Raw genomic sequence first — 24,637 nt, 5'->3', positions numbered from 1 at the left:
ATTCCACTCTTCTCGCCCCCAGCTATCTCTTCGATCCAGTTCCAGTGTCCTCCCCGGGCTACATCAACGAAGTGAGCAGCTGCAAGTTCGATGAAGATGACCCTCCTAAATTAAAGAGCAATCAGAGCAGCGAGATCCTGGTGCATAAAAATGACCTTGCGAGCGAGGGTCTGAAGAGGACTGAGAGTAGAGGCGGGACAGTGAGTCCACAAGAGCCCTGCTGGCCTCCCCAAGAACCGCTCCCTCCACAGGGTGCAGGAGGTGGACTCTGGGCAGGGAAGCCTGGCAGTGCTGTCAATGGCGTGGGCCCCACTGCCGCTCTGCAGCCCACCCGGAACCCCAAGTCCCACCAGGGAGACAAGGGCTCCAGGGCCAGCCCTACAGACAGCGTCCACCCCACTCAACCCTTCCTTGAAGGAGAGGACGCCAGGAAGCAGGACTGTGTGCTGCCAGCCTCAGAAGAGACCCAAGTCATCCAAAATGGGGACTCCAGAGTTCCTTCTAAGGTGGAAAGTCCTGCCTTGGAAGTGCAAGACCATGACCTCCAGATACCAGCTCCGGATTACCCTCAGCTGTGGGGCACAGCTGCAGACCATGTGGATCACGAAGAAAAGGGTTACCTTTTCAAGAACCATGTGGAGGCTGAGCCTCTGGCGGGAATTCTTCCCAGGGTGGGCGAGCGTGGTTTGAATGAGCCCTTCCCCGTGAGAAGCTGGGACTCATTAAACCAGGCCGTGAGCACAGACGTTCTAAGCGTCTACTTTAAAGAGCAGGGTCCTGGCACACCTGTGGTCGATTCCAGAATTGACCAGGAGGAAACGGATGGCTCTGAAGGAGATGGGGATGGGGAGGTGGTGGACGAGGACGCAGCAGTGGCGGAAGCCCTGGCGGCTTTAGAAGCTGCTACTGCAGGAGAAGATGTGGATGAGGCAGATTAGAGGAGGGAACTGGTGCAGGCAAGAAAGCTAGCATCACGCTGAGCAAGTGGAGATGCTTTTGCTCCTTGGACGTGGAGCTGATCCTTCTGCCGGCACACCCACGCGCAGCTTGCCAGTTGTTTACATCCAGCACCTGTTCCCACAGTCAGTACTGTGCCAGGCCACTTGCTAAATATTTGGAGCATCACTCTGTGTAGATGGGCTATCATTGAGGACCCTAAAATAAAAATTAGAGTGGGCTGTTGTGCCCTTGTCCACAGCAAATGCAGATATTAAATAGCTGCTTGCCAATCCTCAAAGATTTCCAGAACATCTGGTACAGATGTCCATGAGGATGCTCTGAAATGGCAATGCCTAAGCCCAAAGGCACACAATCATGAGCATTCTGTTCAACCGCAGATGCTTTACGTTACTTTTGAGAGCCAAACGTTGTACCCAACCTGGAAAAAGGTAGCTGTCTGCTTAAAGTGCCTATTGTGTCCCCAGAGCATGGCTTAACTTCAGGGACAAACACCCAGGGAACTAATATTGACCACTTTTTGGACAGTGAGCTAAGCTCGGCAGCTCTCAGATGAGCTGAGCAGACCAGCAAACACAAGGTTAGTCATCAGCTGTCGTATTAACACACTTGACCTTAACTTTTTTACACTATTACTTTTTAATCTCCTTTGGGATTAGGGAGGCTGGTCAAAATAATTCTTAAATTTTCTTGTGTCATATTTGGGTTTTAAGTTTATGAGTTTCTGGAACAGCAAAGCCATAAAAGGAACATTTTTATGCCATTAAAGGTCTGATTCTGAATAAAATAGACAGCAAATGTGTCTCTCTGTCTTGACTCAAAGGAGGTTCTAACTTTCCCAGGCTGAGTGTGAGTGTCCCCGTCTCTTTCAACCTGACCATAAAGTTACAGTCAAAGAAGAGACCAAGTTGGTTTGTGGTGCCTGGATTCAGTTCTAAGTCCCTCAAGTTCAAAATCTGGATACTGTGACGACGTGTGTGATGTGACCTTGAAAATGAGCAAGTTAACTCTAGGTTTCAGCTTTCTGGTTTATAAGAACAAGGACAGCACTCTGACCACTGTGCCTTGGGGAATTGAGAGGGGTTAAGGATGGTCAAAACTCTCTAGAAAAATATTAACATAGAATGCTTTGGTTTGGTCTTGTAACATGGGCCCTGCTATTTAATTCAAACAGCAAATAACTCTCCTTTCTCTTTGCCCAACCGTTAATGGAAAATATGGTAATATGTACTGTAAAGATTAAGATTGGACAAGTATTTAGCACAGTGACTGCACACAGTAGGCCCTCAAACTATGTCTTATTAGTTAAGAACAAATTCTTTTAAAAATCTTTTATATCCTCACAACTGAAAACTCTATTACTATGAAGTATTTATGACATCATTGCTTTATTTTAGTAATTACTCACCATAAAACACAATTTCTGAGCCTTCCAGCACCTTTAAGGATGACATGCTTACATATGTCTAGTGAGCAGTCATACCTGGACTGTTTGGTGTTGCGGTGACAATCCACCTCTACGTACGAGATCCTTCAGAGCCCTTAGAAGGTAAACTATTGGCACTGTGAATTGCATTGCAGGTGTGTGCTGTTGGATTTATTACACCAAATGTTTAATATTTCAGAGTGTGCATTACTTCAGCTGTTTCCCAAGTTTATGGGAGTCTGTTCAACTGCATGTGATAAATGGCTTCTGTAAGCAGAGGTTTCTGTAAAAAAAAAAAAAAAGTCCGGGGATAGCAGTAGCAGTCCAGGCCAGTAGAGCATTCTGTGCATCAGCGACTCGTGCTCCTTCCAGCAGTTTGACTTCTTTTTAGTTCAAAATGACCTCTCTTGGGTGATCTGGCTGATTAGGTGGGTGTCCCCTTGCACCCTCAGCACTCCATGTTCATCCCTCATGAAGACATAGGCTCCATCAAAGAGGATGACCTTCCCCAATAGAGGAGGACCGTTCTTTAATCAAGGGGATGCGAGCAGCTGCGTTCCCCTGCTAGAACCTCCAAACAAGCTCTCAAATGACTTCTCTGTGATCCAGAGTGGTCCATGCTCATGGTTTCCTCATTGTCCAAAATGGCGGCTTATGGCTCTGACTCAATACATTTGCTTTCCATACAGGAAAATAATAAAATATCAAATATTATATTCCCTTTCTATTAAGGCCCTCCCAGAAGTATAATTCAACCCTTCCATTTCACTGGTCAACATCTGGTCACTTGGCCACATCTAATGGCAAAAGAGGAAAAGTCATCAGCCTACTTGTGTACTTGGCTTTCTCAAATAAACATGGGATGTAGGTACTGAAAGGGAGGAGAATGGATGTTGAGTTTCGAGGTGGTCAGCTTACAGTCTCTACCACACCAGATCCTCAAAACCCATAAGCCTGGGATAGAGCTGGTTGGCAAAAGCTGGAGGATTGTGTTCACACCGACTGGGGAATGGAAGAGACTTTAGCCTGTGATTCAGGGAAATGAGAACTGGAAGCCACCACCATCCCAACTCCCCTCCAGGATCTCCAAAACAGATGCAAGAGAAAAATTCAGACAAGGAAAAGAAAGGGAAGGTATTAGCAACCAAGTCTTTCCTTTTCCAGAAACACCCTCTGCACTACAAATGTGTAGAATCTTACATCTTAGAACCACTGCAGATCTCCCCATAACTGACAATGCTCTCAAGTTAGTTGTTCAAATATATTATACATATATATATATATATATATGTATGTATATATTTTGCAAATAGCATTTTGCAATGTTTCTAAAAGTTAACAGATGACTAACAGTTTCACCTTTCTTTTCCTGGGCAATCCTGGCCCCTTTTATCATTACCCCAATATCCAGGCTTCCCCAAAGGACATCAGAGGAAGGTCAGAATGTTTAGGCTGGAAAGGAATTCCAGACTGGCTTCACCTCCAGGTGGCTTCTTTGGCAGCACGGGGCCGCTTCTCAGAAGTGTGGCCTTGGAGACGGTGAGCCTTCAGGAGCACTGGACAGCTGGAGCCCAGCCGCACCTGACATCAGCACTCCACCATCCTCAGCCAGTGCCCTCACATCAAATTTACCATGTTAGGTCTCAGTTCTGAATTAAGATTGTCTTATTTGTATATTACACGTAGTTTCCTTAAGCTGAGAACTTATGTTTAACTTTTTACTGGGAGAAATTGAACTATCCTATAAATATGAAAATAAATGTCTTTCCTTGGTTGCCACGGCAGTCAGTGTAGCAAATTGTTATAACTAGCAAACCAGGTCCCCCAAAGAATGAAGAGAACGTTAAGCTGCTACATAGCGCATGCTCGTCCTTGAACCTGGGCTATTTGCCATTTCCCTGTCTACCCCATTCTGCCTCTCTTCTCTTTCTACCTCCTCCATCAGTACCTCCAAGCAGGAGGCCTAAGAAGAGTGAATGAGATGTGGGCAAAGGGCTCCTGACTTCCTAGCTTGGTCGTCTGTGTACACTGTCTCTATAGCAACCCAGACCTGGCCTCCAGTCTTGAACTTGGACTTTACTTTTTCACCAAAAGGGCTCCTATTTGCACACATCTTTATGATGGAAAATGGGGAAATTCTACCTATCAGTTTTTGGTCTTTTCTCTCTAGATTAAATCTCTTTGATTTTTAAATCCTCTACTTTGGAGATGAGGACAACTAACCAGAGAAACTGACACTTGCTCCTCATGGTATATGTATTCCCTGAGAATTTTATGGAAAACCAAGTAGCTATCTACTAAGGCGTAAACATGCAAGTTTCCCCCATGCATCAGTTCACAGCAGGCATGTCTGAGCAATGTGCTGACCTGTGAAGTGTGCCCAGCCCCTGGAAGGATGCCACTGGACACCAGCCAGCAGGTTGACTGCGGCTGACTCTCACCTGTGCATGAAAGTAAGTCCCTTAGACTCAACTATTAGCTACAGTGACTACAAACAGGTGTCTGCCTAGCCCTAAATGTGTGTTTGGCACAGAGTGGAAACTCAGTATGTTATTTGTTGATGAAAGAATAAAAATGCTCCACACTCTGGTTGAGGAGATATCATAAATCCAATCAAGATTTCTGAATGCTAATTATGACACTATGACTGAGCACTTAACAACCTGCAGGGGGGGCAGGCAGTGGGAGCACAGGTCTGTGTGAGTTTGAGGATGTAGAAAATACATTTATGATTTACCCATACTGCCCTGCTCCATTTGAAAAATAAGGCTTTGGGGGTCTGTAGAAAGTGCACACAATCTTGTGGAGAATCTTGGCAGCTGGGAACAGTTTGACTTTTATAGGGAGTCCGTGTTCACCTGAGGGCGGTAATCCCAAGGCGAGTCAAAACTCTTAAGAAAGTCAATGTTGGGGCCAAATAGTTGAAAACTTGACCAACCTCATTTTCAGCCTCATTTTCTTGAACTCAATCTTCAGAATTCTGAGGACGAAAAGCAAACTGTGCATTTGTACAGAGACTAGATCTCTCTTTTCTCGTGGCTCCTACTGGTGGGTAAAGTGCTCCACGGGTCAGCTCTTCAGTATGGCTCCAGGTTCTCGAAGGTTCTGACCATGTGGCACGTGCCTGGCACTTCACACACGAGCCTCTCTAGTCCTGACAGACCTGGAACCAGTCCCCTGTGGACACTGAGGGACTATTTACATAGTCCAGCCTCTGTGGAGACACCCACGTTGCCACTAGGCAAGCGTAAGGGCTGATTAGAAATGTGAGCTTTCTCTACTGACTTAAAGTTTGTAAGAAAAGGAAGCCTTGGTCTACATGACTTCAGGGAACCTGCAACCATCAGAGCAATGAGGTGAACCCTAAGGTCAGAAAGGTGAGGGAACCCTCGCACACGGTGGTCAAGGTAAAGACAACTCAGCCTCCTAGAGGTGAAGTCAAAGGTACTGCCAACTGAGAAAAGTCAGGGGCTTTTTCATTCATTTTTAATAAAGAAATATTCTTAATAATATTCTTAATAAAGCAGAGAAAAGCCAGTCATGATCTCACCTGTAACATCTCCGAGGTCATCTGCTGTCTGTGGTACTTGTGTTTTTACATCAGTCATGAGTCACTGAATTTCCTCATCCTACAAGGCGTGAGGAGAACCCACAGGCCAAGCATCCTGGTCATGAAAAGCCAGCATGTATCTTGAAAGTTGGTCCCTTGGTTTCATCACCTGTAAAGCAGAGATGATGGCTATACCTCCCTCTGGACTGTCATGAGACTTAAATGACATACAAAGTGCTTAGCACATACCCAGCTCAAGGTAAACAGTAAATGTCAGATGTGATTCTATCCCTGGCTAAACTCATTGGACACTTTCCTGAGGAGCATCCAACACACTTTGAAGTAACTGAGCCTTGATTGCTACCCATGAAGCTCTCCCGACCTCTTTTAATAATAGTAATTTCTTTTTCTTTCTTTCTTTCTTTTTTTTTTTTTATTCATACCAGGGATTGAGTCCAGGGTCACTTAACCACTGTGCCACATCCCAGCCCTTTTAATTTTTTGTTTTGAGACAGGGTCTTACTAAGTTGCTTAGGGCCTCATCAAGTTGCTGAAGCTGGCTTTGAACTTGTGATTCTCCTGCCTCAGCTTCCTGAGACGCTGGGATTACAGGCATGTGCCACCATGCCCAGCATTATTTCTAAAGTGAATAAATAAATGCTTTTCTACCTACAGCAATAATTATCATCTAATGTCAAAAATGCAACTTGGGGGCATTTAAAGTATTTTTATTATCATTATATGAGATGGTTATTATGCTCATGATGAGATCATTATTTGATATTATCAAAAAATAATTTCATTCTCATTACTTTCATCAGTGAACTGTAGAACACACAGGAATTTATACTTACTTGTAATTTTAAGTACATTGCACTTTGAAATTAATACCTTATTAAAACTGATCTATTTATTTTATTCTTCCTGGCCCTAAATAAATTTTATAAAATAAAATGTATTTTTAATGTAAGACAAAAACCATAGGAGGTTTGGGAGGATGGGTTGGTTATTTTGAGGATTGGGCTTGATTTGGTTTTTATTTAGCATGACTTTTTGTATGATTCCGTCCACATTAAAATATTCATCTATAGTGAGAAAACTCATAAATATTGCATTGGGGTACGATGTTATTACTCCAAGAGCATTTTGCCTAAGATTTCTCAACTGGATCAACTTGGACATGAAAATAAATTGAGTTCTTTTTAAACTCACTGACATGCCCATCTTATCAGAAGAGTGATAAGATAAAATTTCAGCAAATGGAAAGAGAACGTGCCCCTTATCTTGTAGATCTGGGTCCATTCACCATCAGGGGAAAAAACTCATTCTTTCAAATAAGGTTTAACCCAGCATTGGAGAACCTCAGGCTTGGTGGGTGCTATGTACCTCTTGCACCTGTTTCTTCCCCAGTTCATCTTCAAAGGTTAAGCAATGTGAATGTGGCAGAAACATCTAGAACCAACAATCAAATGGCCAAACTCCCATCTGACTAGGAGGGCTTGACCTTGGCAGCTCTGAGGACAATAGACAGTTCTATGTAGCATTTGTGAGTGAGCGCCAACTGTGTGCACACCAGGCTCAGAGAATAATCCAACCGCCCTGGAAGGTATGCATCATCTTCACTCTATGGTTAGAAAATTGGGGTCCCAAGAGGTCAAGGTCACAGGTGGCCAAGGTATTTGGAGGCCAAATCTGACTCTAACTGGGAGTTGTGATCATAAACTGCGCAAGATCAAGGGAAGATGGTGGAAGGGATCATCCTGAGGTGATGAGGGGAGAGGGTTTGCAAGAATATTCCAGAACAGAAACCCACCATGGCCAGGACTCCGGACACCTGAGCCAAGCAGCTCTGGCAGTCTCAGCAGTAGGGAAGAAAGTCTAGGCCACACTATCCACATGGCTCTGTAACTCCTCAAGAATCTACTTTTCTGTGAATAACTGCATTTGTCACAAGTTCTTATTTGTTTTTTTGGTCACAAGTGATAGAACCCCAAACAAAGTAAGAGGAAAGAGGAATTTCCTTGAAATATCCATGAAATGTGCTGTAGGGACAGCGAACCAGGGGCTGGAAGCCAGCAAGACTCCTCCCTTCTGCACCTTCCCTTTCTTTCCAGCTAACCCCCTGCCCCCCCACCCCCACCAGCTTTAACCACCAGAAAAAGAAAACACCTTCTGCAGCTCCAACAGGCAAACATTCCGGGGAGGGCCCCTGTGAGTCATGTGCCCACAGTGGGGATGTTCAGTTGCAGTCAGGGGAACAGGGTACCCCAGTGAGTTTTAAGAGAGAGAAGCGGGATTCCCAAAGGAGGGGTGTCATTCCCAGAAGTCCGAGTGCTGGGCTGGTGGAGGCTTGGCACACACTGTCCCTGGACTTCTCTCTCTTCAAAACTTGGACCCTCTGTCACTCTGTAACTCTCCCATGAGGACTTTTAATTCTCACTGTTTCAGTTCAGAAACTCAGTTCAGAGTAAAAAACATACTGGTGCAGACAGATTCTTAGACAGTTATGTGTGCTGGGCCACTCAGTCTACTTTGATTACCTGCAGAGGGACAGATGCACACAGACCCGTGACCAAGTGCTATGGTTTGTCCCCACCCAAAGTCATGCTAAAATTTTTATTTCCAACATAATAATGTGGAGAGGTGGTGGGATCTTTAAGAGATAATTAAGGCACAGGGGCTCCACCCCATGAATGGATTAATATCTTTATCAAGGGACTGTGTTGTCTCTTGAGATTGGATTAGGCCTCTCGGAAGTGAATGGGACCTTGTGGGACTGCATTTAGTGGCCTCAAGAGCAGGCTGTTATAAAGCAAACTTATTTCTGGTGTTTTGCCTCTGCTGCATGTGCTGGCTCACCATTTTTGAACATGCGCCTGCCATATGATGCCACCTGCCAGGTTATGACAAGCAAGAGAACTTCACCAGAGGTGAAGGCTCATACTTGGACTTTTTTGCTTCCAAGACCATGGACCAAATGAGTCTCTTTTCCTTTTAAAGCACTCAGCCTCAGGGATTTTGTTATAGCAACATAAAATGCACTGGCTGAAAATCGCAGCAGGTGTTGTGATTGCAGCATTTTTCTGATCCTTAAAACCCCATGAGACTGGTCATTTTATAAAGGAAGACATTGAGTTTCAGAAAGATGTGGTGATTTTCCCAATATCACACAGTAGTGAGTAGCAGAGCCAGGGTTCAAATTCAATAGGAAAGGTCTTACTACGTCTCTGAGACCAAGTTGCTTCCAATAGTCACACTACTCCCAAGAAGGAGGCAGGGTATGTATGGGATTCCCTCCAAAATGGAACTTAAGAAGGAGGCAGGGTATATATGGGATTCCCTCCAAAATGGAACCTAGTCATCGTTGCCAGCATCCAAGGCAAAAGCAACGGACACAAACTCCAAAGTGAGGAACTGAACCTTCTCATGAGAAGAACAATAAGCTGGCAGGATCAGAAAAGGTAAGGAAAAACTCAATGTTTCACTCTCATAAAATAGCTAATGATATTCTTTCACTTTTAAAGGTAGACTTTTGTCTATTCATTCAGCAAAAAATTCATGAGTGCTTTTTGTGCATAAGGCCTAAAAAATAGCAGCAAGAGGCCAACCTCCTGCATTTCTTGCCTTCAGCCAGCAGAGGGAGCAAGATGCCTGCTCTGTGCATGGCGGATGACTGGACCGGTCCTGACACCAACTGAACTGGACACCACCTCCTCCTGGGCAGGCTCGCAAAGACATGATAAAGTCCCAGGTATCCTTCAGGTGTTTGTAGTTACATTTAGGGACCCCCAGGGAGATCCGAGAACAGGCTTGCAGAATGGTTTCCAGAATACGGGAAAAGAAGGGAATCTTTAGCCGCATGCAATGGACTTGCCTTTAATCCCAGCTATTCAGGAGGTTGAGACAGGAGGATCTAAAGTTCAAGGTCAGCCACTGAGTGAGATTCTCTCAAAATAAAAAAAATAAATAAGTACTGGGGATATAAATCAGTGGCAGAGCTCCCCTGATCCTATCCCTAATACGACACCCCGCCTCAAAAAATATCTGCAGAATACCAACATGCCCCACCAGAGAAAAGGTCAGAGGATCCAAGAACTGGCAAGTGGGACCTCAAGTGCCTTTCATCACAGCCAGGCACTTCGCAACAAGCCCACCTGCTTCCAAGTCCCCAGTAGAGGGAACAGCACCCCCTTTTCCCTACATCAGCTTGGAGCACAGCAAGCCTAACTAGCAAGATGGGTTTGAGAAGCGAGTGCAGAAGGAACAAGGCCAAGGGCAGGTCCCCTGGCAGATTCTCCTGGAGCTGTCAGAGCAGGTGGTCCAGGTTAGCACTGTCAGGTTGGCATTTAGTCACCTGCCACATTCCCAGCTGCTCGCTGCTCCCCTAAGGATTCGAGCACGACCATGACATCGCCACCCACTCTGCATCCCACTTTAAGAGAGGACTCATGGGAAAGGATGAAGAATTAAAAACCAGGTGTGTCACCCAGAGACCCCTTTCAGCTATGAAACAAGAAAGTAGGGTCGGGGGTTCTAACAGTGTTGTGTATGTTCTGAGTTTCCAGGTTTTTGTGAGGCAAAAAATTGTAATGTTAGTTTTCCACTTTCTCAACCTAAGTTGTTACTGAGCACCTTGCTTTCAAGGAAAACAAGCACACAAATCCCAAGTCAAAATTCAATGAGGCACTTCAAAGTGTGAAAATACATACACACACATGACTTTTAAAAATTTTAGCCAGGATATGAAGGAAAGCTGGAATGTAGCAGATAAGTGACTGCTACCAATGAATCATGTAACCAGTTCTCAAAGAGACAAAAAGGAGCTGTCCTAACTAACTTTAGCAGTTTTGACTACTAAAAACCAAAAGAACTGTACACACACACTGTACCTTTGTTGGCAAATGTGTTTCTTCCAGGAATATATTTTCAAACTACTTTGAAAATAGGGTTGAACAAATTATGTAAAAACATTGTAGATAACAGTCAGATGTTCTTACTGTAGGAAGAAAAATTTTAAATAAGGAAAGCGGGAAGGTTTAAGGGAATCCTATGGAGTAAGACTGGGGTCAGGTATGAGACTCAGGCTCTAATTTAAGATACAGAAACACAGCAATGTATGCATATGCATGGGTTAGTGAGTTTGTGTTTGTGCACGAGTGCATGTGTGTGTGTGTACACACACACTCAGGGGAGGCCTACAAACTGGGACACCAGTATCAGCAAGCACACAAGTGTCCTTATCTTTATTGCTAAACATCATTCCCCAAATAAAGACACCAGGGCTCCTTGGATTAGTAATTGGTTCCAGGTCTGGGACAAGGAGCATACAAAGAGATGAGCATGGAGCATCTCATGGTGCTCCAGAAAGTAAGAAAGGTGAAAAAAAGATGGGAGAGGGACAGAAAAGACAGGGAAGAGGGAAAGGATGGAGCCACACCAAAGGCCAAAGCCCAACCTGGAAGAACTCTTATCAATAACAACCAGTGGTGTGTGGTGGACTGAACTGATTCCCCCAAAAGATGTGATGTTGAAGTCCCAAATCCCAGCATCTGAGACTGTGACCCTATTTGGAAATAGGGTCTTTGTAAATGTAATCAAGTTAAGAAGGAGTCACAATGGATTACCATGGGCTCTGAATCCAATGACTGGTGGCCTTATAAGGAGAGGAGAGGACAGAGACACACATACAGGGAAGAGGTCATACAAGAACAGAGATCATGAGGAGAAGCAGCTGCCAACCCAGAAAGGCCAAGAACTGCCACCCGCCACTGACACCAGAAATTAGGCAGGAGGTATGGGTCTAATTCTCCCATGGATGCTTTAGGACTGAACCCTGGAGACAAATGAATTTCAGACTATGGCCTCCTGAACTGTGAAAGAATAAACTAACAAACTTATGTTGTTTTGGTTCACCTAGTTTTTAGTCATTTCTTATTGTGAGCCCTAGGAAAGTAGTACAGATGGTAAAATTATTAGGTGACATTTTAAGGACAAATAGGATGTTCATCTAAAATAGATAAACTGTGGTGTGATATATTACTCAGCCTTAAGAACAAATGAAATTATGGCATTTGCAGATAAATGGATGGAGTTGGAGAATACCATGCTAAGCAAAATAAGCCAATCCCAAAAAACAAAAAGCCAAATGTTTTCTGATATGTGCATGTTAATCCATAATGGGAGGGAGCAAGAAAAGAATGGGCAGAGGAGAGGGGGTGGAGGGGTGGGAAGGATGGTGGAATGAGACGGAAATTATTACCCTATGTACGTGTATGATTGTACGAAGGGGGTCACTCTGCATCATGTACAACCAGAGAGATGAAAAGTTGTGCTCCATTTGTGTACAAGGAGTCACAATGTATTTTGCTGTTATGTATAACTAGTTAGAATAATATTTTTAAAAAATAGGATGTTCATCTAATTCCAAAGTATCTCCTCACAAACATTTACTCATTAGAAGGGAAAAACAATAACTTCACCAGAGTGAAACATGGTGGACACCACTTCATCCCCATGATCAAAGTGGACATCACTAGTTCCCTCGTGTCCCCCGACATGATGCAATGAGAAGCACTCATCACCCATGTGTTATCCTTTCCTTGATGCAAAACCTCTATCTAATCATGAGAAACAACTGGAACACCTAAGCTGCAGGCATTCTAACAAAAGAACTGAGAAGCATAAAGTCAAAATCATGAAATACAAGATGAGCCTGGAGGACAATCACAGGACAGGAGACTGAGACCCACCAACTCACTGCAGTGGGGGATCCTGAATAGAAAAGGGACATTGGTGGGACAACTGGTAAGATCCAAATAGGGTGTGGTTTAATTGTTGGGAACAATGTGAATTTCTTAGTTCTGATCATTGTTGTCTGGTCATATACAACGTTAATAGAGGAACAGAGTGAGGGCCATACCTAAACTCTATTGCTTTCACGAACTCTTCTCTACGTCCACAAGTATACCCAAATTAAAAAAAAATAATGATGGGGGGTAGAGGTACAGCAGGAGGGAAAATCTAAAAGGAACATCAGTTGAATGACCACTTGACAATTCAAGACCTAGGAAACTGGGCCCTGTAAGTCAGCTCGATAAATCACACTATCACGACTGCATCTTCAGCACACACGGTATCCAACAGTTGGATCGTTCAGAACAACACAGTGCTTAGGTTTTTATTTTTAACTCTGCTTTGGTAGTACAAAAGTCGCAAAAGTACAAACCAGACAGTTAAAAATACATTTGACACTCAAAACAGTGAAAAATTTCCTTTACAAATGTTTACATCACGGTGGTGGCCAACTCATTTATGACACCGGAAGCTGTCCATCGGTAGTGTTTTGGATAGTAAGTTTGCTGTGGATCCCCAATCCTTCTAGGGAAGGAGGAAAAACACAAGACCTGTAAACATCAGTTGCTTTGGGAATACTTAAGAATCCTCATCAGAGAATATAAACCAGTAAAAAGCTTATGTGTTGAAAATATTGAATGCTTAACTTTTGGCATATCTGGAAGCCAGTCAGACAAAAACTGCTCAAGTATTAGAAAATATTTAAAAGGTACTCCTGGTATAAATACAATTTTAAATATTTTTGAGTATTCTCTTGCCTGTTGTATTGCTATTTAAAAAAAGTGCTCCAACTTGAATAAAATTAAAACATCATTAAAGCTGAAGAATATCTTACATTTATCCCTCACCATTCAGAGGGCATATTTTTAAAGCAAAATTATGCTTTGTTTTTATGTAAAACTATTGGCCTAAACCCCACATAATTATTTACATTAACACACACCCCTAAAATTCCTAGTCTAGTACTTTATGGACCCAGTGAAGTTAATTTCCATAATGACTTCTGACCTATGTATATGAATGTATACACATATTTTATTTATTAGTTGTCAGTAAGAATCCACATGAAATTGAACCTACCATCATTTTCAAGATTAGAAACATTTAGTTTAATGCCAGAAACAAAATCAAATAAGTATATTTACAGTAATACTCTGACGTATATTTTTACAGAAATCATTTTTTGGGAGCTAAATGAGAAATGTGCTTTTTCTCTTGGAAATAAAGGAAGTTTCGAAGGCACTCACCAACACTGACGTGGACAGAGAGGGAGGTGGGTGGAGACGTACCTCACCCTACCCTACATCTACCAAAAAGACTAACCTGGCCTCTATATTCTCAGTTGCTATATAAAATGTAAAGCTGAAGTAAAGAGAGAAAGAGAGAGAGAAAGAGAGAGAGAGAGAGAATTGATTAATCCCCAGACCTAAAGGGAAAGAAGCCAGTAGGGCTCTTTTAAATACTGAACATGAGTTATAAGACTAGAAGCAGAAACTCAAGGAAGACAGGCAGAAGTTTATGCAGGTCCATCTTATATGAGAAGCAGGTTGTTTTGTTTTGGCCTCAAGTTGTCATAATGAGGATTTTTATTTTATTTTCTTATTTATCTATTTATTTATTAGCACTGGGGATTGAACCCAGGGGTGTTTAACCACTGAGCCACACCCCCAGCCTTTTTTTCCCCATTATTTTTTATTTTGAGACAATGTTTCACTAAGTTGCTGAGGCTGGTCTCAAATTTGTGATCCTCCTGCCTCAGTCTGCTGAGTCACTGGAATTACTGGCAGGTGCCATCATGACCGGTTTGAAACAAGGATTTCTGTGTGCGTAGGTGCATGCATGTGTGTGTGTACGTGCATGTGTGTGTGTGTGTGTGTGTGTGTGCCTTTAAAACTATTTTCCCCCATTATTCAATGGACTAAATAAATAAGAATTGCTTAGTTCAAGTTAAAAAAAAATTGGACATTATATAAATGACTGTTATGATTTAGATGAGGTATTCCCCAAAAGCTAATGTGTGAGACAATGCAAGGAAGTTTAGAGGTGAAAAGATTGGGTTTTGGACATTAACCTAACCAGTGCATTAAATCCACTTGAATGGATTAACTGGGTGGTTACTGAAGGCTGGTAGGGTGTGGCTGGAAGAGCTGGGTCAGTGGAGGCATCCATTGGTGTTTTTATTTTGTCCCTGATAAGCAAGAGTGTGCCCCCCCACCTCTCTCTCTCCCCCTCCTTCCCGGTGCCATGTCCTGAGCTGCCTTTCTCTGTCACACTCTTTCTGCCATGATGCTCTGCCTCACCTCAGGCCCAAAGCAATGGAGCTAGAACTGAGACCTCTGAAACTACGAGTGCCAAATAAACTTTTTCTCCTCTAAAAGTGTTTTTGTCGGGTCTTTTGGTCACAGCAGTGAAGAAAATAACCCAAACAAGACTGATTAAAACAGTGATCTGGGCATGGCATGGTGGTAGCAGGGTTAATGCTGAATTCTTGTCTAGCAAGCCAGGATCTAGCATCTGATCCCAATGGACCCCACGGTCTCTTGGAGGATCAATTTCCCAGTACTAGACTAGATTATTTCTAAGGACCTTTATCACTCAAGTTTCTTCCTTTTTAACAATCTTGGCTATGAAATCTATGGAGATTTTCTTACAACCAGCATCAAAAAGAGGATGGTATGGTTTGGAGTGATCAAACACACACACACACACACACACACACACACACACACACACAGCATGAGCTCAGACCATACGGGACTAGTTCCATGGTATGTTACCTAGTGATCCTAAGGGGGAAAGAGTGTGTACGCCAAACCCAGAGATGGGCAACAGGGACAGGTGGTAGCTGGGGGCAGCTGACAAGATAAAAAATGAGCTCTTTCCCTCCCTGAAAATGTAATAAAATTTTCAAGACACTTTTTAACCCAAAACTTGTTTCAAAGCAAACTGAATTCTGTATCTAGCACAGTGACAATATTCCCTTTGAGGTTATGTCCACACGCCTGTTGACTTCATGATAGAAACTGTATAAAACATATAAAAATATTCCTTAGGCAACTTCATATCTTGTAAATTTTCAGTCTCTTAGAACTCTTCAAATAAAATCACTGCTGCAAGAGAAAACAAAGAAGGTAAAGCTTTAACGAGAGGTAAACATATCACATATTGATTTGATAATTTAAATAACTGAATTTTTAAACACACGGAAGATCCATAATCCATGCTCCCCCGGCCCCATCCCAGCCCCTCAATCTTCCCCATTATACATGGCATCTAGAACCCAGTCTAAGGAAATTTAAGTACTACAATTCCAAAAGGAACCTCGTTGTTAAGGTTTGAGAAACCAGAGGATGGGGTTTGAGAACCACAGAAGCGCGGAGTTTTGGTCTGCTTTTGCATGTGCCTCTAGGGTAGCAGGTGGGCTCCCTCGTGAGAGGCTCCTGTATCACTCTCCCGGGGAACACGTTCTTCAGCTCCTTCACCACACTGTCAGGTGATGAATGCAGAATGAAGATCCTCGGTCACAACCTTGTATGCATCAGGTAGGGTGTCTTTCTGAAGCCACACCAAACGGAGTCAACCCTGGTCTCTCCTGGGCTTCCAGGGCAGCTCAGTTGGGATTCCATCAGACAAACAAGAATACGATGATAGAATGCTTGATCTTCGGTCTTTGTTGCCCTTGGGGGTGTATATCTATTTTTGCCACATGGGGATGGAACCCAGGGCCTCACACATGCTAGACCAGTCTCCACCACTGAGCTACACTCCCAGCCCTTGGGCCTTCCTTGCACTTTGAGGGTTCCCTATTATAATTTTAAGTCTTTCCAACAACTACTCTTGCTATTATAAATGAAGCCCCACATCTGTAAAGTTTTCTACTTTCCAAAAAAAGACTTTTTACAAATGCCTCGTCATTGACAGCCTTGTTTCCTTTGCTTTCTTGAAGACTGAGTTAACCCAGGATGGGACTAAAATTATAAAAGCTGCTAGTGCACACTGAACCACACATACCATGCAGGTGAGCCAGACAAGGTTAAGGGACAGAACATTCTCTGATCTGCCAAAACTGTGTCTGCCTGTCAGTACTAAGCAAAACCTGAGATGCAACAGCCTGCGGAAATATGAATAAATAACAAAAGCCAGCAGAGGTGCCTTAATCTAAGGACATATTATTAGCTTATTGTACAGCTCACCCTTCAAGACATGGACTTTAACACCATCCATATTATCCTTTTCTGTCATTCTTAATGATTTACAGTGATTATGGGAGAGGAGAATAAAGGGAAGGGATATTAATGTTTGAAACTGATTTCCCAAATAAGATGAGTAAGGTAAAGGACTGTGTTATTCCCTTACTTAGCTCGAAAGGAAATGAAACATTGTTGTTCCTTAAAGTAACATGAATTAAATCTAACTTATAGTGGAGTAAGTCATTCTCTGCACTGCATTGCTACTACAAGCAGGGCTAAGCCACACATTGGTACTGTAAAGCTGACCACGGTCAAGTCAGAGGCTACTTTCAGGAAGGAGTCTATAAAGAAGAAATAATACAGCACAGAAAAAGCTAGAAGGGTCAGAGATGGAAAAATAATAAATGGTACTGAAAAAAAAATAAGTAAGTAAAACATATGTTAGGATTTTCCAGGAAAACTTAAACTAGGCCACTATCGAAAAAATAGGTATTCCACTATTTTTATGTCTCCCCTTTATGTGCTTCTTAGAGCTAGATATTTTTGTATCAAGGAAAAAAACTAAGTCAAGGGCATGGGATGGCAGGTCTGGTGTGCAATGTTCCATTGCATGGAGAGTGTTCACCCCAACCTAGAACTTTCTCTTGAGGGTGTTTTGCAACAGAGTCAACCAACCTTAAGGAGTGAGCAAGCAAGACCAGAGGCAGGCTAACAATGAGGGGTCTGGCCTAGAGGCCTGGATTTAAGTCCAGACTCCTATTTGTGTTAAACTTGGGCCATCCCCATAGCATTCTCTTGTAGAGTTGCTGGGAGCTTTTTGTAAGATGGTATATGCATAATGCTTTATATGGGGCCAAGCATTCAGAATACTCCCAAAAAGCAGCTATTAGGACCATTATCATTCAATTCTCTACTCCAAACAATCACATTTGATTTATTCAACAGCTGTCTTCTGCAGCCAATTAAAAATGCACTGTGCACAGTATCTTTGAGAGAATTAAAAGACAAACTGTTGCTTCAAGTCCTTATTACTAATATCAGAAACTAAGCAGAAATAGCTAAATCAATCTTTTAAAATTCTTGAAATTCTGATCTCTCCTTCTAACACACAAATCCTAAAAGTCAGCACTTCACCGGCATGGTGCTATGAATTTCCAGGTAAATACCTGTCTTATAATGATGATCTAGAGGGAAAGAAGATACCACATGCTATATGACATAAATTTCTAACTGTGGCCCTATTTCTGGTGGTGTAATAAAGTGCCTAAAAATTGCAGACTGTGTTACAGTACATTTTCACATTGCTAAATTCCTTCTCATGTCATTCCCGTCGTGAATACATTCTCACTGATAAACAGATACAGACTTTGAAATAGTACGTCTTTACACTATGCACCAGTAAGTGTTAAAAGGTGCTTTACATATTGTCCCACATCAATCTGGCACAAATGCCACGGGAGGCTCACAGGGGTGGGAGGCCAGCAGGGAGAGGAACCATCCACCCACCGCTTACTCTCAGACACCATCACCCAGGGGACCCCACTGTACTTAAACACAATTAAAAACTCCCTAGTGTAACCATTTCCCTCCTAAAACAAGATTGAAGGACAAAACAAGAATTTCACTCACCAAAGATTTATCTGGATCAAAGGAAGACTCCATCTTTTTCATTAAAGCTCATTGTTCACTCCATCATCTTAATTGTAAAGATGAAGCCATGGGTTTATCATTGTTAGTTTCCATAGAAGATTCAGTGTATTTCTGGTTAGGATTTATATGTGCCTTATTAAAAAGGACCCTCTAGTAAAAGGATCTGGTTCCTTTAAAAGGTAGAAAAATGTTTCAAGAAACTAGAAATTAATGGAAAGTAAATGCCAGACCACAAAGGGCAGGGTGCTAAGGAATGAAAACACTTTCTGATTAATAACAACAGGGCTGACATTTGCAGTCTTCCTAAGTGCCAGGTACTGGCAGGCTAAGCACTCCAGCTTCTTTAACTCAATCTTCTCAATGACTCCATGAGTCAGTGACAATTCCTATTTTCACAGGAGAAAACTGAGGCTTACCGGTTCTATAACTTGCCCAAGACCACACAATCCCTAAGAGGAAAGCTGGTGGTCAGACCTGGAAGGCAACATGGGCATGCCCACGCTGTACTGCCATCTGATCATCATGGCAACATTCCGGCACCACCGAGACCTGGTACCCTCACTTCTTCTGCCCTCCCCTCATGCAGAAACCAGAAACGCTGGTCGGGCCTTTGCCAGGGAAAGTCAGTATGGTCATGTGAACAGTTAAATGATGCTGAAAACCTATACGGTAAAGGCTGCCCAGTCCCAAAGAAGATCTAAAGTGCATCTGTAGGACTGGAGCGTAGTTCTGTGGTAGAGCCCTTATCTAGCATGCTAGAGGCTTTGGTTCCGTCTCCAGCAGCACCTCAAAAAAAAAAAAAAAGTGCACCTACAGGACACTGAATTCTGGTCACATTTAAAGGCACATGCCACAGGGACACAGAGTGGAATAATAATTTTCTAGAACACTTTTAAATAAAATAGATGGGAAAGTTGTTTATAGAAACAGTAAAGATTATGACATGGATATTCACGGTGAAGTCCTAGGGCTACGTCTACGCGATCATTTACTGGTAATCTGATTACCATTGGTAATTTAAAGGCTCAAAACCCTCAGCAAGGGACTTTCCTTGTACCAGCCTCTCCTGAACACTGTGTTGTCACATGCCCACAGGTTGCAACTGCTGCAAATACTACACCCAGATCTTGTAGAAGCCCTGCTTATATCAGGTGGCATCTTGGCAGGTGCAGATTGATGGGAATACATCGGAGTGTGCTCAGGGGCTTATAGTGCTTTAAATCTTGCTCTGGTCTAAACTGTGTGTTAAACCCTATAAATTAACATTCATACCTTCCTATTTTATTTTTTTAATTTTTTGACAGTAGTAAGGATATCACCCAGGGCCTCTCTCGCCCATGCTAGCTAAGGGATCAACCACTGAGATATATCCCAGTCCTTATGCAGTCTATGTAACTCAGAGTTTCTCAGAACTTGCTTTAGAATTAGCTTAAATATTAATGAAAATTGCAAATTCCTTGGACCACACCCCAGACCTACTAAATCAGAATTCACGGGGCTGGAGTCCACGAATTTGCTTTCTTACAAGGTGCCCAGGTGATGTTAATACACATATAAAGGTTTAAGCCATGAGGTCAAATCCATTGCTAATATTTGTCAACTGATTAATAACTGTAAGAATTAAAGATGCTTCCAAAGATGAATCTTGCAAACATAACACTATATAGTAACTAAAAAAATATATATATATAAATACACACACACACACACACACACACACAATAGAAATGGAGAAGAACAAATAGATCTGTTTAAAGACTGAAATGTTAACTCAAAATAGCATTAATTTAAGCTATAAAATTCTTGAATTACACAATGAAGAATCATTTTTAACTTATTTTAAAGCAGTGAGAATTTGGCTAATGGGCACAGATCTTTCTTTTCTTTCTCTTTTTTTTTTGGGGGGGGGGTGTTGCTGGGGGGTCAAACCCAGGGCCTCACAAGACATGCTAAGGGCACGCTGTGCCATGGAGCTACCCTCACCACTAGGCTCTGTTGGTCTTTTAATGACCAGATGAACACCCTATGATCACATCACGCCTGTTAAAGAGTCACTGAGAGTCAACTATATACAAGGTGCTACCTGAAGGCAGGGCAAAAGATGAGAGTCACGGCAAGCCCTCAAGGAGCTTAGCACTTGTAGGGAAGAAATTTAGATGATCAGCTGCAATCCAAGAAAAAATAAGATGTGGTGTTTCACATCTTAAACAAAACTGGGATACTTTATAATTATTTTTTCTCATCTATAATATAATACATATTTTGTATCTATACATATAGCTCTATTTTAATCTTTGACATTTGCAAGCCATTATTTAGTAAGACATAATTCATTTAATTAATCCCCACTGATGGATATTTAAAGTTGTTTTCAGTTACTTGCTACTATATACAGAGCCGAAGAGAACAACTTTGAACATTATCTTTGCATTCCTGCATATCTGTAATTATAACCACTTGGTCAAAAGAATACATATTTACAGTTCTGATATTTCCACATTATCACCACAGATCCATACTGATGTCTCCTCCTTGCAGTCTTTTATGCTGTTGGACAACCTTATCATATGCATGTTTCATATTTCAATTTTAAAAGACTCCATTTCAAACACTTGTAACATTCAATACATTGGAGACAGTGAAGGTACTGAACCACAAGGAAGCCCAAGCACCGGCTCTGTAGTTAACTATCAGCATGACCTTGAACAACACGAAACCTCCTAGGGGTTAGTCTAACTCTGAAACTAGGGAACCAAGAGGCATGGGGCTGGGGGAGTCTACTATGAAACTACAAAGACAAAGTCTGTAAGAGCTTGGCTTCTGTCCATCTCCATCTCACACAAAGTTGGATCCCAACGGCCTACCAAAGTGCCTGGCACATAGTAGGATCTCAATAAATACATTTTAAAAAATTAACAGTTCTTGAATTGAACTGAACTGGCAATCACAGTTCCTTTGAGATCTAAAAGTCTATGATCTTGGTCTACCTGGAAGAAGACTGGCTTACAAACCTGGCCCTGATCCAGGCAGAGCTTTAAAAGCCAAATGACATCAAGTGATCCCATAGGCGACCAAAGGTGGCATCCCACGCTGAGGGCTGATCACTACCATGAACTACTGGGCTACATGGAGAAAAGTCTGTTTATTCCTTGCCAGGAAAAGCAAATCTCCCCGCTATGAAGCATGTTGACTTCAAAGTGTGCATTTCTTCCCAGCTAAGCCCTGTCACTATCCAGTCCTAGGATTTGGGGAAAATTAATCTCAGCCTGGTTCTTCATTTGTACACAGCAATATTATTATGCATGATGCCTAAATCGCTTTTATGTTTTGGTCCCTCACTCAGCTATTCTTCATGCAGCAGGTCCTGGACAGACGTTAGCCTCCTTCCCCCTCCACACTGAACACAGACTCAGGTGGGATGGGCCTTCCACTCAGGAGCACGACAGGCATCACACAAAGCACTGTGAACCCTTGAGAAATGTGAGGAGCAATTGATCACAGCCAGGTGGCCCTAAACAGGCCTATTTTGGCTGATGTTTCTTTTTATAAATTTATATACCATTGCCCCTGAGTCAAATTAAAGATTTCCATTAACTCTGGGGTCCTTTGGCTTTTTAAATATGTATTTTCCTGAAAAAAAAAAATACATAGTTTGCTCAGGAGAAAAAAAAATAAACCAGCAGGTGGTACCTGATATTCTCTACCACCACCTCCTTCCTAGAAAGTTAAAATAACAGAGAAGTGCAAATAAAGCAGCACATGCTCAGAGGAGGCCCCCAGGAAGGATCCATGATGGGTCATATTCATGGAGCTCCAAGGAAGGAAGCGGGGAAAAGCAGAGGATGGCAGAAGCTTAGGAAAGACAACTTGTGATGGATACCCATGCTCAGGAGGTTCAAGAGCAGACTTCTGTCCCAGTGCAGACACCAGCACAGACCCACAGCAAAGGGCACAGAACCCAGTCCACATCTTCATTCCTTCACTCCCATCTTTAAAACAGAAAGAACATAAGTCTGCAAAAATTTCCAACCACTCTGCTCTTACTTTTGATTCCACCTCTTGTAAGAGGGAAGTAGTTATTTCTAAGACCTCTATAACACAAACCCAACAATGGACCACATTCCTAAGGCACTTGCCAAATACTATCTATTCCTGAGATGTCCGAAGAATCTAAGCTGTAATGTTTGGATCTACAGTGCCAAAAGTTGATGTGTGAGAATCAGACTGATAACCAGATAAGAAGATAGACAAGAATGGCATGAGAATTTTATAGTAGTAAATATTTAGTAGATAACTAACTCTGTGCCAAGGACTAATTTAAGAACTATATGCATATATCATTTAAGTTCAGCAACAACCCCATTTTTAAAATGAGGATGCTGAGGCTGAAAAAGGTTAGTCAGACAAGGCTGGGGTGTGGCTCAAGGGTAGAGCACTTGACTAGTGTGCACAGGGCCCTGCAGTAGATCCCTAGTGCCACAAAGCAAAGGAAAAAAGAACAAAAACCCTTCCCAAATGAAAAGCGTCTGCACAGCAAAGGAAACAATTAGCAGAATGAAGAGACAACCTACAGAATGGAAGAAAATATGTGCAAAATGTATATCTGACAAGCAGTTTACATACCAGGACTTCAAGGAACTTAACTCAATACCAAAAAGAAAAAGAAAAAAAAAGAAAGACAAACCACATTACAACTTTAAAATGTGCCATAAAAAATAATTAAAGAATTAAAAAATTTAAAATGGTAATATAAACTTATCAAATCAGTTTTTATTAAGTTTGAATCATAAAATGGAAAAAGGAATACATCCTTGGGAAATGCACACTATAGACTGCTTACTACAGTATCATTTTTAAAAGCAAAAGACCAGTGACAATGAAGACAAGGCAGTGGCATTTGGAGACTGAAAGCAATTCGATTTATTTAACTTTGAAGAACAAAAGCTTATTCTTCTAAGAAGAAATCAAAACACATTTTCTGTGGAAAAAAGAAACCATTTTAACTGCATTGCCAAAATAAATCGGGCAGAGTGTAAGTTAGATCTAGCCACAAAAAAGAACTCAGGCCAACCAGGCAGGGTGAGAAGAATAAGGGGGAGGAGAGGACAAACAACAGATTTTGTTTTTAAAGTGCAAAGGAAAGATGGGGAGAGAAATCCTGCCCCAGTGTTGACACAGTTCCATCTACAATAGTCATCTCTCAGGATCCATGAGGGAACTGGTTCCAGGACCTTGAAGACACCAAAATCTGTGGATGCTCAAGTCCCTCAAGTCAAATGGTACAGTATTTGCATGTAACCTACAAAGGTCCTCCTGTAAACTTTAAATCATCTCTAGATTACTATATGAAATGCAAGGTAAATGCTATGTAAGTAGCATATTATTTAGGGAATAATGATAAGGAAGTACATATGTGCTCAGTATAGACATAAATTATAAGAAAAATATTTGGATCCACAGTTGGTTGAATCCATTGATGCAGAAACAAGGGACCAACTATATTCAGTCTAGTTTCCATTAAAACCACCTTTAAAAAGGGGGTGGGGAAGAAAAAAAGAAAACTAACCAATGAGGAGATCTACATTTGCATTTAAATATTTGAATCTATCCTACAGTCAAACAAAGAATTCCAGGAAAATAGCTTAGATAAAATTCCACATTTGAACTAATCCTTCTTTCAGAAAAAAAAAAAAAAATACAACTATATCCAACTATGTAAAAGACACAAAACACCCCTTTCCTACTTTATTCATTAAATTCTGGTACAAATCTGATACAAAGTAAAACCAGATTTTGGCCCAGTCAGAAAAATTTCTGGTTTCTCTAGTTGGAAAATCAGGTCAGATTAAACACCCCAAACACTTTTCCTTGGATGAGAAACATAAGAAAAATCTTAATGAATATACAATATTTTAAAATGTCAACAAATATTTCCTCTTTCTGAGAAGTCCATACTCTGTTGCGGTAGTCTGACAGGGTCACCCAGTAGGTTCCAACATGAGCGGGGACCCG

At 42.0% G+C, this 24,637-nt stretch overlaps 2 protein-coding genes across 7 annotated transcripts in view; one reads left to right on the top strand and one right to left on the bottom strand.

The window, feature by feature from the left end:
• C10H4orf19 (chromosome 10 C4orf19 homolog) overlaps window positions 1-1,748 on the top strand; it is a 93,331-nt gene extending 91,583 nt beyond the window's left edge. For all 5 annotated transcript variants that reach the window (XM_047567371.1, XM_047567369.1, XM_047567370.1 and 2 more), the window contains one exon: window positions 23-1,748. In XM_047567371.1, coding sequence (XP_047423327.1) covers window positions 23-938 — 916 coding nt within the window. In that variant the 3' untranslated portion in view covers window positions 939-1,748. The remainder of the gene's footprint in view (window positions 1-22) is intronic.
• Window positions 1,749-15,392: 13,644 nt separating this feature from the next.
• Rell1 (RELT like 1) overlaps window positions 15,393-24,637 on the bottom strand; it is a 59,440-nt gene continuing 50,195 nt past the window's right edge. Inside the window, exon 7 of one of the 2 annotated variants that reach the window (XM_047567028.1) lies at window positions 15,393-15,895. The gene's annotated coding sequence lies outside the window, so the exon portion shown is untranslated. The remainder of the gene's footprint in view (window positions 15,896-24,637) is intronic. The other variant, XM_047567029.1, reaches the window with a different exon arrangement.

This window comes from Sciurus carolinensis, chromosome 10 (genome assembly GCF_902686445.1).
Source record: "Sciurus carolinensis chromosome 10, mSciCar1.2, whole genome shotgun sequence".
Taxonomy (NCBI): Eukaryota; Metazoa; Chordata; class Mammalia; order Rodentia; family Sciuridae; genus Sciurus; species Sciurus carolinensis.
Note: the sequence above shows the minus strand (reverse complement) of the source record. Positions and strands in the feature narration are given on the sequence as shown.